Here is a 16,344-nt window from a genome sequence, read left to right on the forward strand (position 1 = left end):
AAAGAAATTAATCCAAATTTAATTAAATACATTTTTGGTTAATATGCAGAATCACTTTTATGTTTTGTACATCCTTATTTAAAATACAACTGTTTAGATTGGGAAGGTTCTTATTTATAAGTAGTAAGAGGCTGAAAAATAAATAAATTAGAAATACTTGACACATTTGTGTTATATTTAGGAACTTATATAATAAATACATAAATAATTCATATAAAAACAGAAATGAGTGACAGTCAAAATAAATTATTTAATTTTTTTTCTTTTGCCTGTTTTAAGTAACATCATGTCATAGATCGACACGATACATAATTTGTTAAATATTTCCGATTTATTTAATACTAAATTTTTTTTCGGTGTATAGAAACACACACGTTTGCAAACTCCCACTTACACGCAGATTTGCGCCTGAGAAAACAGACAGGACATTTGGCGGCCCTTGCGGTTGACAGGACGTGCGGACTGTGGGTGTGGTGATTTAATCGAAACCATTTCCCACTCCATTTGTGTGGCCCTGCTGTTTCTTCATGCGTGAAAAGGTTTTTAGCTGTTGAGCCATACACAAATACTTTTACTTCCGCAAAATCATATTTGTCAACAACCAAAATTATATAAAAAGTCCATTTTTAGATTTTGCTAATATAATAAAAGATTTCATCTTTGGAAAAATTGTATTTGATATCAATCCCTTGTTATGACTTTTATATATTAAATCACGGGTAATATTATTGACTTAAAAGGTTGAGTGTGTACATGATTAAAAGTATACAATCTTAATTATGTTTACAGAAACCTAACATTATAATATATACTAACATACCCATAAAGGTAGGTCTATTATTTTAGCTACTTTAAAAAAAGAGTGGATAGTATTACATTTTTAAAGGCTATCTTATCAGTGATAAGACCACACATATTGAGAAATTTTTTTTCTTTTTAGTATTCTGTCAATCAAACTTAATTTATTTAAATATTTACCGCCTCTTCTGTAGTCAATTTTCCGCAATTACCAAAAGCATAAATTATTGACATGTGACAATAAAAAATAAAACGAAAAACAATTGGATTTAGATCAAATTTTCGCCCACAGAAACACACATTTAGGGCAATTAAATCATGGTTTTATGAGCACAGATATCCCATAAGCAGAAATGTGCTCAACCTATAAAATGCAAACGTAAATGTTTCCTAAAAAGGATTTTCCGAAATATATCCCTCACAATGAGCATGAGTAGGGATAAAAGTATAGCACAATGGTTTACATATTTAACAAGCTGACCAATGCCTGTGAAAAATTTTGATAAAATCGGAAAGCCAATGTGCAGAGATCAAACGAAAGCCATTAAATGCGCTTTTCTACTATAACGAATTATTCTGTGCGAATATGTGAATGACTGCATGTGCAGAGGACTATGAGGATTACAGAGATTGTGTACCATTATTAAGTTTAACTTCGAATTGAATATAATTCAATTGGAACGCATTCACAAATATTTCATGATTTAAAATATTTAACAGCTTGTAAATGGCTTACATCAAAATATACACTTTTCAGTTGGGTAATATGAGTATCGCTTTAGGTTTGACGTTTAATTTCCAAGTTTAAAGGAATAGTAATGTAATACTTATGTAATTATTGCGTTTAAAATGAGTTAAACTAATATTACCGTAGCCAATTTACTTAATATGGCTTTATGTTATTTATACATGTTAATTGAATTCGATTTTCCTGTACCTTGTCAAGCTTTTGTTCATATTAAGTGGACATTAACCCCTCCAGTTTGCCCAACAGAAGTTGTATTTCCTTTTTGACACAGTTACCTGAGCATTGTTTACATATCACAACACTCCTGAACTCTCAGAACCGCAAGTTACAGCCCTTATGGCAACCAAATCCAATACACATCCCCCCAAAAAAAGGAGCAAGATGGGTATACAAACAATTTCCATTTGTATAAGAGTTGGAGGGGACTGGTAAAATGCGAACAAAAGCTTAACATTAAATATTTACAAATATTGCGTATACGTAATCGAATTGATTGATTTTGCAATTTCACGAAAGGCAAAACAGAATGCCAAGAGCAGAAGGTAGGGGATCAACAATAAAAGGTCATGGAGGTGCAAAAGAAGGGGCATGGGTGGATGAACTCTTGAATATTTGGAAGGGGTTACAGAACGAGCCCCTTAAGTAATTTTCACCTGTTTATGGAGGAGAGATCTATACAGATAAAACACATTATGGTAATGTTCGCACAGTAACAAGTTAAGAACACGCCTCCCTCCACATTAAAACTTCCCAGCTCGTAATCCCTTTTACCAGAAAGCCAATAGTTCCACTCTTGACCATCAACTAGAATTTCAAATGAGTTGCTTTTGGGTTTACTGGATACATCCCATGGACAAGGATCCGCAATCACACAAAGGCACGTGTTGCTGTCAAGGGCAAGAAATCAAATTCACTGCCACGAGAAAAGGGTTTAGAACTCAGAGCTGCAAAAAAATTACTAGTAATTTGATTCTTTATTAGATTTTTCAAAGGGAAACTGCTTTGGCTGCCTTAAAATTTATGAAATGCCCCCTTGTTTTTCAAGGCGTTAAATGTAATTTGGTCGGGCCCTCGGGACCTTTTTTAATTGTCGATATTGATTACTTTAAAATTTTAGTTAAATAAATTTACAAAATATTTATTTCTTTACCACAAAAAACACTCTTTTTAATTGTATATTTTTATTATCTTATTATTACATTATAAGAAATTGAAAATATATTTATTTCTTACCACAAACAAAGCTGCCCAAATTTGCTGAGACTTCCAGAGAATGTTCGCCGACATTTTTATCTGCATTTTCTCGTAATCATGATTTCATGCTGCAAGAAAAATTAAAAGAAAATTTAATTCATTAGCTTTATATAAGCACAAAATTTCAAAATGATTTTTGGTGTCAAAAAGTTCCTTTGGTTTTTAGGAAGTTATGCTGTAAAATTGTTAACTAAAATGCCAACAACCCTTGTAAAGTGTAGAGCAAGTTGTAAGAACCCGCTTACATAATTAAGCAAAAATGTTGTAAAATATTGTACGAAACAACAACGTCAGACAATTAATGAAGCAAAATGCCAGCTGATGGTAGAAAAGGTTGTCAAGGAAGAGCCCCAAAGATATATGACCGGTTGAATCGAGGAGTGAGTCGAGTCAAAATTACAGGAAGAGGAAAAGGTTTCGCAGATACAAACTCATCTGACTGCCTCGGCACCCAAACGAACATAATAAATTCGTTTATGGCATTGGAACATTTGTCATTCAAATTATGCACAAACGACATTAATTATTTTGAAGTTCGCAGCAAGCAGATAGCATTTTACGAACCCAAAAAGAGGGAAATTTAACGGACAGAAAATTGGTAACTTATATTTAAGGGCATTACAATCGATTCAATCTAGGTATTTAGCATTATTTTATTGTCGATTTTGATTACTATAAAATTATAGTTGAACAAATAAACAAGTTTATTTAATTTTCTGTCAATAACTAAATAAATCTTAAAAAACACTTAAATTTATTTATTTAATTTCAACTTGACATAATAATAAAGTTATCCACAATCTCTTTTCGTGTATCCCCTTAAAAATTAAAAATGTATTATCTCTCACATTCAAAATACTGAATTTTACAGCAAAAATTAACTTCACACCTTATCGGTCCTCTTATCCTAGAAAACACAATTTGTTATTAATTGCTAAACACCACTTAGTGTAGCCCATTGAAATATTGGAATAGTTCGAAATCAATTTAAATACTCTCTGGGGAGCAATAAAAGTTTGACCAGATAAAAAGGGAAAAAATATTCTAAACTGGCGATGCCAGAGTAAACAACCACGCGCTGATGAGCTGTAAAACCTAATCTAATATGCAGCTGATGAAAATTGTGGATATTCTCTGGCAATTATAGATGCGAATCGGGATGTTCCCCCATGCATCTCCTTCATTAGACAACCCCTCTAATTTATTCCTTGTCAACAACTTTGACCCTTTGGAATGGTAGTGGAAAAAAATCAGAAATATTCCATCAAATCCGCCAGCAAAGGTCATAAATTAAAATCATTTCCAGCAGGGAACCCCCAGCAGTACTCCTTCTACACACATTCCAATTCTTAACCCTCGGGGATTTCGAAGCACGTGGGCGTTGTTGCGTAAAAACTCACGCAGGTGATTTTACGTGGTTTTTATATGCGGTTCCTGGCATTTGGTTTTGGCTTTGCCCTCTGTTTCATTTTTAGTTGGGAAGGGGACACATTTTTAGGGTTGGAGCCAAATGTAATTAGATTGTCAGTAGAAAGTGGGTGTGAGTTGAAGTTAATTTGGGATTTATTTAGTTGAAATATGTATTACCAGCTGGTGGGGGGTAAAAAAGATTCAGCTTGAATAAATTGTGGTTTATGAAAAACATCTGTTCAAAGCCAAGTTTAATTACATTAGGCTTAAAGCTTAAAGACTACGAAAAGAAATGTAAACTTTCAAATATTTTTTTTCTCTTCAATCAATATAATTAGACGTCGGCCTTTATGTCAAATTATTTCTTAAGCATCTGGTTTCCCATGGTCTTTGAAGGGTTTTTTATTGAATTAAGGTTTAAATCAATTAAAATTGTAACCATCAAGTCTTACTGGAAATTTTCAGTTAAATAAATAAGCTTACATATAATCCGTCTAGAAATAGTAAAACAAGTTATAGTGTATTCAGAAAAAATCAAAAGTGTACTTAGCTTATTTTTAATTTTAAAAAACATTAAGCAATAAAGAAATATACAATTATTATTATGCGAAATATATGTAAAATGCAGCATTCTTATCTTGAAACTTATTGTAACTGACATGTGTGGTGCAAAGGTCACTTGGTTTAAAAATTCTATTAACCGGATGCACCGAATGAAAGTTTATATCTCATTCCTCCCTTATCTTCCTTAATTTGCATATTGGTTGTGCAATTAATTAAAAAATTAAAAAAGGCGACTGCGCACAATGGAATCTGTTAGAGAAAGCGGCATACAAAGGAAAGGGAATTTCTGAAAAAATAAATTGGCTGTGCCCATTTCCCCGCCAGCCAGTTCCTGTTGCTCCCCTTTGACCCCTTGTGACGTTGTCATTGTCAATAGTCGTTGTTGTTCTTTGTTAGAAATGCTGCGCATTGAACTTTTAATTAGCAGACAGAAAGCATAGCAAAAGTCGGGCAATGGGAGCAAAGGGTGAGTTCAACATATATGTACAATGAGGCAGGTGTTTGCAAATGGGAGGGGGAATCACCCTTTTCCACAAAAAAAAAAGAACACAAAGTGAAATTCATTTCTATGCACAGATTGCAAGGGAAGTGTTTTCTTTTGGGACTCAACAATTACCTTTCATTGCTTTTGTTATTTAATTTTCTTATTAATTATAAACAATTAAGATCTCTGCTCTAAAACCTGCATTGATCATCAAAAACAATTGTAAGCAGGCAAAAAATGTTATGGGTAAAATCTACCAGTACAGATAGTTATGTAACTGTAAAAAAAAGTTAACAACTAATAAATAGAGATGTGTGTTTTATTGTGTCTATTTAATAGTAAAACCTGCATTTAATGGTAAGTTGTGGGTATTTTGTTGTTGGAAGCGTAACTATTTCGTTGTTCAAACTAACAATTACTATTATATTGTTACTATTTTTCCTATTATATTGTTAAATTCTACCTTAATGTTTTTTTGTGTGCACATAACAACAATCAGGGGAGGCGGTCAAAACTGGTACAACAAAACCCAACCCGTTGGGTTAGTTCAAAATCAAAATTCGGTTTGGCAGCACTACAATTTCAGAAATTTCTTTTCAAACTAAATTCTATGTCTGGTCCATCGCATAAAGGAGGAGCCCTGCCGGCCGCAGATGGGTTTGTCAATGGGTTGACCACCGACAACAGTCCAATCGAAATTAGGGTGCCCTTTGGATATGGACAGAGGGGAAAGCTGCCCGTTACCATGCACTAACAGGAGCAGTGAAAATACAAAAAAATCGCCGGTGAAAGTGGAAAACTCTCTCCTCGCACTTTTCGGTTTCAGTTCCGAGCAGGACGACCTGTATCGCACTCGTAATTTACGTGTAAGTATTTTTAAAAACTGCGAGCTTATCAATTTTTTGACCCATTAGGAGTATATATATAAGAATTCTACCAGGACAAACACCACAAAAGTAGATATTTTTATTCAAGCCATCGTAAAAAGTCTTCCAAGATGACAACATAGTATGTTAAATAGATAAATCAAATGTTATTAAATAAGGGTACATACTAAGTTTTTAAAAGACTATATAGCTGCGTTATTTGCTTTTAAATTGCTTAAAATTAAATATTAAACATTTATTTTAAATTATTTTTAAACCGCACTCATAAATTTAATTTTTTAACATATTGCTCATCTAACAATATTATTTTCAGTCGGACGATACTTTGGGTTTGGTCGTGTCCAAGTGGCTTCGCTACTCCTTGGAAGACATGTCCCTGCGGCAACCCTTTGTCCCAACCACGATGGGCCAATACCAGCAACAGCAGCTGTTGCAAAAACGCCCGCAACTGCAGAGACATAACCCAATGTCCTTGCCACAAGAGCATCCTTTGATCTCCCAGCAGCAGCAGCAGCTGCAACAGCAGCAACTGCAACAACAGCAGCTGCAACTGCAACAGCAACGTCAGCAGCAGCAATACTATTACGCCCAGTTGCAACCCCAGATTGGAACTGTGTATAACCCTCGACCTTGGCTTCCGTATCAAAATCAGCAGCCATCAAATCAGCGAGGCAACTATCAATATTGGTATGGCATGCCTCCAAGGTCTGTAAATATCCAACAAGCTGTGCCTTTACATCCGGAACTCATACCTCCATCGTTCTGTCAACACCCAAATGGAGCTTATATTCAGGTAACTATGTCAAATATAGAACCAATATAAAAGGAAAGAGCAAACCCCACCAACATATACAGTACAAAATTCAAAAATTTAATAAATCTGTTCTCAATCTAAAGCAAAAAGCCTATGAAACGAAAATGTCCAAATAAAAATGTAATTTTATTTAATTAACAAATATTATATATTCTTTTACTTAAAAAGCAAATCAACATTTTACGTGGTATAACATTGACTTATGTCCATAATTCCGATAAATTTGTATTTGTGCATTATTAAGTTCTAGAAAAATATGATATGCTTTTTAAAATTCTTAGTTGTTGATTGTACGATGATTATACGATTTTTATAGATACACTTCCTAGGCTGCTAAATTAAAATAAATTCCATTCTAGCCCTCAGCTGCACCCAAACCTGAGAATAAAGCTGCAATGAAGGCACGAAATCCCCCACCCAAGGACCAGGCACAACCCACCGTTTTGCAAGGTCGACCGATGGCCGGTGGACGTTCGAACTTTCGACCCCAATCTTCAACCGAGTCGGGCAGCCTGAACCGCATCAACAGTCTCACCAGCTTCCAAGATGAAAGTGGTTTCCGAGTACGTGACTCTAAAGAGGATATGATCAAGTATCGGCGCATTGCCGCAAGAACACTAAGTCCTGATATGGAAGAATTCGAACGAAGGCAGAAGAATTTAAAGTTGCAGAAAGAAAAACCGTCCCAGGAAAGTAAGCTCAAGGAAGAAGAGAACGACTCCAGCCTGGGAAGTGGTGCCAGCAGTTTATTTCGAAGACTTGCTCAATTCATGCGCTCTCGATCTCTGAGGAAATCCAAAAAAATGTCAGCTAAATCTAAAAACCAAGATGAGGTCAGTCAGAAATCTTCCGTATTCTCGGCACCGAAAAAGCGGGGATTCTTGAGAAGATTCTTTGGGGAAGTTCGCGATCATGAAGTCGATACTTGCGAACAGCAGCAGGAAAAATCAGTATGCGATGTCCATTATCCCACGGATCTTCCAATTAACAATCAAGATCAGGAGGATGTTCGCGAAGCGGATTATTTCAGAAGACTTCGAAAGAGACAACAAAGAAGGAAACTTGAGGACATATATCGCATACCAGCTGAGCATTAAAAAGATCACAAAAATTGGATCATTTCAAATATATTCCAGGCTTATAGAATTTAAATAATAAGGTCAATGACCCACAAAAACAATATTAAGGGTATTTTCAAAACCAAAAAAAAACAATATTCTATTCAATTCTATTTTTTAAAGTAAGGTTGATACTAACAACATTTCACGTGAATTTTGTGAAAATTTCAATGCTATTCTTCACAAATTCTATACTTTGATAAGCCTTTCACACGCTGTTTTCATTTGTATTACCAGAATCTTCCCATCGCGGTGTCAGTTTACATTTTTCACAGCTCATCAAGTCCGTCATAGAGAAAACCATCTTTCAAAACCATTCCGAACCCATTGCGGCCACCCAGACAGAAAAACTCGTTTTGTGATGACGAAAAACCCTCGAAACCGATGCCGAACCGATGACGACGGCTGCTCATTAAACGACCATCAAGCTTATTAATTTTGACATTTCAATAGCCATATATCACTATCAGTCAACAGGCCATCAACAAGCCATCGGTTCGTCAGTCAGTTACAGCATCGATACGGTCCAAAATCGGACAAATTCCAGCGATATAATGAAGAATGGCAAATTGCGCAGCTTACAGGCTAATCGGCTCGTTATCAAATCGGTTACGCGGAACCCTCCCCCAAAAAGCAACTCCCCCATAAGTGATTTTCGTCGTCGTTGTTTCGAAAACCATGGCAATAAGCGTTTTACACTGCGTTTTGGGTGACTTTAAAATGGGTAAGACTACACTTTTTTGTGGATTTTTAAATAAATGGAAAAATTAATTTTTAATAATTGGATTTTTAATAAAATAATACGACTGTTAAATGGCCATTATTATAAAACAAATTCTACAAAATATACAAACCTTAAAAAATAATATTTTTTTTATTATTTTTAATTAGGTATAATATAAAATATAAAGTATAACATGTTTTTATGTAAATTTGAGTGTTATAAATATATATATAAACAAATTCTATAAAATATATTAAACTTTAAAAATAATATACTATTTCTTATTTTTAATTAGTTATAATATATAATATTAAGTCTAACAGGTTTTTATGTAAATTGGAGTGCTGATGACTAAGACCTTCGACTCTATCATAGTACTTCTGCAATCCCACAGACATCTCTTTGTTTAATTTCTCTGTTTTTATTTCCATAGTTGGGCAATTGCAAAAGGGCGTGTCAGCGGTGTTTGCCCCTCATTAGTAACGGCCCAATCGAAAGTGCAACGCATGATTGAAGCCCACGCACAGGTAAATGCACCTACTTATCATACAAAGGCCATCGGAATATGCGGTGGGCCAACAAGCTGAAAAGGGAAGGGAAATTCGGAGCATGAGCAATGCCCAAGGGGCACAGAGGAAAACTTGTCGAATCGAATTTGTTGGGATCAGAATAGAACAATGCTGGAAAATGGAAGGTGCCCGCTCCCAGGGGGCTTGTTAGCCACCTTTTCCGATTCCCCCAATCCCAGTTCCCAGTTCCGACTGGTTCTCTTCTCCCATTTCGACTCGACGATGTTGCGTTGACAGGCGAGCGAGCAATAAGTTTCAAATAGTGCCGACAGTTCCGTCGAATCGAAGTCGGCGCCCATGTCAAAGGGCATCAAGATGACGGAGGGGGGGGGCAAAGAGGCAGTGGAATTGGACAGGACGATGGGGGAGCAATCCGCCTGCCCTTCACCGCCAGCCCATCGTCTCCATTTCCATTTCCATTTCCATCGCCATAAGCATCAACTTCATCCCATTCAAAACTGAAGAGCGTTCGATTTCAATGAATGTCATTCACTTACTTGGCTTACACCGAGAAAATCGGGCTTACTTGATAAGATCTTGATACAAGACTCAAATTTAGTACAATTTAAACTATTATGTTGACATTCCTATTTAATATTTTAAATATTTTAAGCGAATTCTTCTGAAACCCGTACAAGAAAGAATGTACGTAATATTATTTATTTATAAAACCACAGTGACCACACCATTCTGCTAGCACAAGCGTACAAATTAATAACTGGCTGAAAAAATACATGACAGTTCACCATAGGTGAAGATAATTGACTATAGTTACTCAAAAATAAACAAACCACTCAATTAAAAATTATATTTAATATAATGGCACTTAAAAGAAATGTTTAAATAGGGAAAATGCTTATAGATTGAGTCTAGTCAAATCAGCAAAGCGTTTTTTTTTTGAAGATTAAAAATGCACCTACGGCTTTTAATCAAAATAGCTTGTTGAATTATGGATAAAATTAAACACTGGTGCCACCAACATTTAAAAATCAAGACATTTAATCAACACACAGTCCGCAGCGCCAGTAGAAATCCATTGGGTAATCTATGGCCACTTAAAATCGGTCTAGCCACAGACACAGCGAAAGCATTTTGAGGAAAAGCCAAGAATTTTTCAACTAATAAATTATTTAGCATGTATAAATCAAGGCAGCACGAGCGGCATACACGAACAGGAGAAACTTGAAAACATGTTAAAGCCATCCAAAGATTTATTTCTAGATCGCAGAATCGGAAGGAGAGTTAAATGGAGCAGCCAAGGAGCGGAGTTGAGCTCTATTTCGCTCAAGATGTTGCCACTTTTTTGTTTTAATTTCCCGAATATGTGTCAGGGACTGGGTGAATGGGGGTTACCCTTAGCCTGGCCAGGTGGTGCCGAGACATTTCCACCGAGACTACCAACTACCCAACTACCCAAACAACTTGCACAAAACTTCATCGTCGACGTTTTTAGACGGGGCCGTGAGGCACTCGAGAAGGTTCGGTTCGCATGTCTGGCGGTCTTTGATTTCCTGGCAGATTTCAAGTGTTTAACTTGGGTGGAAAAGGGAACTGGATGCAGTTTCATAATTTAGTAGATACCTTGGCGGGAGTTGAAAGTTCGGGTTTCCCTTTAAGCAGTTGTAGTAACAGCAGCCCCCTTTACAAACCGCCTTCTACACCTTCTCTTTTCTTCGGTTTTAAAGCTTTTATTTATAAAACCCATCTTAAACATCTTCAAAATCTGTTCCAAAGCGCATTTAAAGCTCTACATTTAAAGTCCAAATTGGGGTGATTGAGGAAATACTTTATTAGATGATAATTGGATTGAGGCTGACCGTTGTGACTTAGGATTTCATGGGATGCGTTAGGTCAAGCGAAAAGTAAGGAATTTTAATGTGCAAAAGAATTATTTTTAGAGTAGCAAGCTAAAATAAGAGGTTCCAAATACTAAAAATGTAAAATGTGTTTTTATTTTCTGTTATTAAGAAGAATAGTTAATAAACAAGGTGATATAAACAAGTTTGATATAATGTTTTAGGCATTTTTATATATTTTAATAATTTTAACATTATAATGTATGTAAGCCCCGTGTTAAATGTAAGTTTTTTATAATTTTATCTCATTTTAAATGATTAGGACTTTTGGGAACCTTTTTTCTTAAAGCTTCGAGACACAGAGAAAATTCTGACGTTCTTATCTGAGTTGAAAATGTTCTTAAAAATAGAACGACATTTTTAAGATGAAAATGTTTTTATTTTGCTCGAATCAAGTTGTATATCTCAACAAATAAACTATTAGTTTAGTCCGAAGTGTATACTTAAAAGTTGTTAAATACTTTTCTCCTCTCACCATTTCGTTCTAATATTGAGAACATTGATACAAAAATGTACTTACGCGGTTTTTAAGGACGAATGTTCTCAATTCAAGAACAATTTTCTTGGATATTTCTCTCTGTGGCATTAAATGGTTTAAATATTTGTTGCATTTTCATTTCCTTTAAGTATTTAAAAAGCCCAAGGCCTTTTGTTGTTGATTTTAAATGCAATTTCTACCTGTGAAGTTCTTCCTTATACTTTTTTTAGTCTGAATCTATACGCGAACTTTAAGCCCTACAAATCTTACTAGCCTAGCATTTAGAACACGAAAGAAAGAAAGTTAGAAAAGAGGAGACTTGGACAATGAAAAGACAGTTGCCAAAGTGGATATGGGATCATCTGCATATGCAGGCTGGCAGGACTTGAAGGCAGACACCCCCTCGACATTCCCCACATTGTCTGAATTTCCTTTCGTACCTTGGGTTTTCCACGTCCCTTCAACTGCCGCCGCACAAGCTCTCCAGTCTGTCTGGTCGACTCTTTCAACTGCCGTTGACTTTTTGCATACTCTTGCCGCTTTATTTCATCTCATACTCGTTTTATTTTACCCAACACTCATTCAACAAGAACCGTTTTTGAATGCTTTATAATTTACTTAAAAAGTACGACGACATCGCCGCCATAATTCCCATTGTGTGTGAGTCTGTCTGGAACATTTTTAGGCATTCGGGGCTTATGAAAGAACTCTCGGCATTTGTGCATATATCTATAGTGTTTGGGTGCGTGTGTGTGGACTTCAGATTAGCAGGCTTATTATTATGTGTTATGTGTGTGTGCACTTTACGACGATTTAGATTGCGACCTGAGAATCATCTGCTATATTTATGACAACTTTATTGGGGCCACAAGCTGATTGCTTTCTCTTCAGACTAAATTTCGATCCGTAGAAGCTCTTAATGTGGAAACTGATGCATTTCCCGGTGGTTAAGCAGTAAAGTAGTTTATATAGTGAGACGATTATGGGGATATTATCAACATTTTGAAATGGATTTCCTATAAAGGTGATGGGAGAGACGCCTTTGGTGATTCAGAGAACCAAAGCTGATGTATATTACTATTAGGGGTTTATAAATGCAACATTTTTTTATTGGAACTTGGAAATGTTTTGTTTTAGGAGAACAATTTTAGTTCTTAGGGACAATAATATCGAAATGTGCTGCATTTTCCAGTGATAAAGCAATAATGTAGTTTACATAGTGAGATTATGTTGGATATTAATAACATTTCGAAATGGATTCCTTATAAAGGTGATGGGAGAGATGCTTAGGGTTATTCAGAGACTGGCTTATACATATAACATTTTATTTTAAATGTGGAACGCTTTTATTCTTTAATCTCGAGATATTTTAGGGGCAATAATATGGTTATTAAGGTGAAAATATAACCAAGGTAGGTTTTTTATTAAAGTACGCTCAAAAAAATATAATATCCTTTTTTATTTTGCAGGTTTCCACACAGATTTCCTAAAAAGCTTCCTTCTAGCAAAGAAGTTTAATGGAAATATAATTTTTTTGGTCGCAGTGGGTGGTGATGCTTTGGGTTATTCAGAGACGGGCTTATATGTAAATATACCTTTTTTTTTTAAGAATGTGGAAAGCATTTATTTATTAATCTCGAGATATTTTATAGCCAATATTAGTTACTAAGGTGAAAATATTACTTTTTTAACAGGTAATATAGGAAATATCACCTTTTCTATTTTTTATTTTGCATGTTTCCCCACAGATTTCCCAAAAAGCTTCCTTTCAGCTCCGAAGTTTAATGGAAATTTAATTTTTTGGCGCAGTGGGTGGCCACAGACCCCTTAACGCAAAAAAAATGAAAATGAAAAACGTAAATTCTGGGCTTTACGGTAGACTTACGGCAAGCAGAAGTTGAAAGATTTGACACGCTCATCCAATAGGAAATCCAAGAGCAGTGCGGAAGAAAGGGAGCTGTCTGCTAATCCACTTTAACAATTCTGCTGCTGTTGCCACACAAAAAGCACACACAAATGGCACCTGCTGGCAGACAGGTGGGACTTCTCCTTCCTCACTGTTTTTCACACTGATTGTTACACACTAAAATCGAATTAAACTTGCCGTTGCATTCGTTTTTTCCTCCTTTTTTCGCTTTTGCCGCACTTGCCACACGCGTTGCACAATAACTTTCGCTTCAACTTTTACTTTGTTTGCAGCCTGGCAGCACAAAAACCTCAAAGACGTGCAAAATTCTCAACTTTTTTCTTATGTTGGTCAGGAAGCTGAGCGCGAAAGGATTTTCTAATAGGAAACGACAAAGTTATCCTTCGCAGGAATTGTGGGCTTAGGGCCCCACTTTCTCGGTGTTCTATTTATTATAATTATTTATTGTCTTTGGCCGGGGATTTTGTGCATCAACGAAAAGTCGTTAAAAGTTTTGGGCCTTATTTTTAATAGCACTTCCCGCCGAGCCACCAATTATTACGAATTTTCCGTCCTTTTGTGGTAAATAAAAAAGGGATTAATTATTTTTTTCAGCTAAACAGAGTTTTTTATGGGTTAAGTATAAATTAATTCTTATTACTCTTTTTTTCCGGTAATAAAATGTCTTTAACCTTAACTTAAAAATAAATACAAAATAAAAAACTTTCAAAAACACAAGTTAAAACTCAATTTTTTTGATTGACGTCTCTAGAACAAGAGATCAAATTTTAAATTTTGTTTTATTACGGAAAAAAACTTATTTCTTAACTAAAAATATTAAACATATCCAACTGCTAAAAAATTGTAAACTTAAAATAAATTTAAATTTACATTTTCCCTATAAGGTTTCGAATTTTTTGGTTATTAAGAATTTAATTTCACGTTTTTAGCAGTAGAAATATAAATTATTTAGGATTTGTTTGGGTATTAAGAATTTAGTTTCACGTTTTTAGCAGTAAAAATATAAATTATTTATTTTATCTCTGCCTTAAAAATCCATTTTTAGTTTGTTTTTAAATAAAACCAGCAGGAATAATCCAATATTTTGGTTAGGTAATTTGAATAAATCCTCGTTGTTATTTGTTGCATTCGCACTACAACAAACCACCGACACACCGAAGGACCCACATTGCACTTATGTTGGTGCCATGTGAAAAGCTGAATTTTCATTTACCGTTAGCACAACCCGCACGCTGAGGAAATCACTTGAAAACTGTTCAAGTTTTCATTTCGTTCGCCGGCTTTGCTCAAGAAAAAAGCAGCAATGTTGCTGGCAACATGCGGGTGGGGAAATGGTTTGAGTGAAAATTGGGCTAGAGTGGAAGTCAGTGTTGGATACCAAAAATTTTTGAGTAAGTTTGGGCTGGGGAGTTGAATATCAAACGTGTTTGAGTGAGTTCGAGGTGGGGGTGTTTCAAAAAAGAACTCATCCTGAGGGGAAAATGTTGCTCAACATTATATGTGGCTGGAAATTAAATTACATTGTTTTATTACATTATTATTAATATTATTACATTTAACATATAGAAAATTGTTCATAAATGGTATTCGACTTTGAAAAAATCTAACTCATTATTTGAAAACGAAAAGCATCTCAAATCAGTTTCTTACGAAAATCTAAATATTTTCTGCAACTCCAACATAGCAGAGTTTTCCTTAAAACAGTGTAATACAATAGTTTATCTTTAAGAAATTAATGTAAATTCAACCTGTTCACATCCTGACTAGCTCTAAAAATATGTATAATATGCGCTAAGATATATTTATAATAGTAAATAAATAGGGTAATTAAATAAATAAAAAAAAATAGTTCGTTGGTCCTCAATATTTTACATAATCACCTAGAGGTTGGGTGTAACACATATTACTTATATATTTGTTTCCTTAAAAAACCTATACCTATGTGTGTGAAGATTATTTCGAGAATTTCCTTTAAATTATATAATTTTTTAAATGGTTATATTTTTAATAAAATAAAGTTAGAAAATTTGTATTATTACACATAAAGTTTCGATTAGCTAACACTCCCATTTTTCCGAAATCCCCAATTTCATGTTAATTGAAGTCCCGATTTCAAAAATGCATAGCAGTGTATTATAGCAAGATTCAAGCTTACATATAAGATTACCATTAGCATTTTTTTTGTTTATGTTTCAAACAAAAAAAACATAATAATTAAATTCAACATCTACCGCTCACTGATGGTTTATATAAATTTAATGTGTTATTGTTTTCCGCTAAGCAAAATCGACCAAATAGTAAAAACTCTAGAAAAGGAGACTCACCTTCCAAATTTAAGAAGAGTTATTTCTTGTTTATAAAGCAAAAAATGCAATATTTTTGAATCAAGGCGCCATGTGTTCTTCCTCTTCCGTAAAAATGATTCATAATTTCCCAATCTGGTAACACCAAATTAAATTCTGAGATTTTAAAAATATGGTTTGGGTCCAGGCTGGGACTTAACTTGTTTTTAAAACGCCAGAGGGCGCCCTCAATATCGTAAAAGTGCTCTCTCACAGGCTTTGCGTGGTCAGCGCTACCGCTACCGTCCGCTAGCTTCCGTGGCGCCAATAGAAATGCGCTTAAACTCTATTTTATTTAAAATTTAAAAAACATTTTAAAACACAGTAAGGTTCCCTCTTGTTTTTTCCCTTAAATTAAACATAGATGGTAA

At 34.8% G+C, this 16,344-nt stretch overlaps 2 protein-coding genes across 2 annotated transcripts in view; one reads left to right on the forward strand and one right to left on the reverse strand.

Annotated features, from left to right (window-relative positions):
• The window catches only part of LOC119546440 (protein madd-4), a 62,816-nt gene extending 47,936 nt beyond the window's left edge, over positions 1-14,880 (reverse strand). Inside the window, exons 1-3 of the mRNA XM_037852715.1 lie at positions 14,845-14,880; positions 13,590-14,184; positions 2,780-2,868 (exon numbers count right to left, since the gene is read on the reverse strand). Coding sequence (XP_037708643.1) covers positions 2,780-2,845 — 66 coding nt within the window. The 5' untranslated portion in view covers positions 2,846-2,868; positions 13,590-14,184; positions 14,845-14,880. The remainder of the gene's footprint in view (positions 1-2,779; positions 2,869-13,589; positions 14,185-14,844) is intronic.
• On the forward strand, positions 5,799-8,139 carry LOC119546439 (bromodomain-containing protein DDB_G0280777-like). The gene is made up of 3 exons (XM_037852714.1): positions 5,799-6,124; positions 6,459-6,938; positions 7,319-8,139. The coding sequence occupies exons 1-3, from the start codon at positions 5,975-5,977 to the stop codon at positions 8,054-8,056; spliced, it is 1,368 nt and encodes a 455-aa protein (XP_037708642.1). The 5' UTR covers positions 5,799-5,974; the 3' UTR covers positions 8,057-8,139.
• Positions 14,881-16,344: the final 1,464 nt, after the last annotated feature.

The sequence above is a fragment of the Drosophila subpulchrella genome, chromosome 2L (assembly GCF_014743375.2).
Source record: "Drosophila subpulchrella strain 33 F10 #4 breed RU33 chromosome 2L, RU_Dsub_v1.1 Primary Assembly, whole genome shotgun sequence".
Taxonomy (NCBI): domain Eukaryota; kingdom Metazoa; phylum Arthropoda; class Insecta; order Diptera; family Drosophilidae; genus Drosophila; species Drosophila subpulchrella.

Excerpts from the sequence above, each read along its gene's own strand:
- LOC119546439 (XM_037852714.1), top strand. The coding sequence starts at position 5,975 with ATGGACAGAGGGGAAAGCTGCCCGTTACCATGCACTAACAGGAGCAGT. Across the intron at positions 6,125-6,458 it reads ATCGCACTCGTAATTTACGT|TCGGACGATACTTTGGGTTT; the intron begins GTAAGTATTTTT and ends TATTATTTTCAG. Across the intron at positions 6,939-7,318 it reads CAAATGGAGCTTATATTCAG|CCCTCAGCTGCACCCAAACC; the intron begins GTAACTATGTCA and ends ATTCCATTCTAG.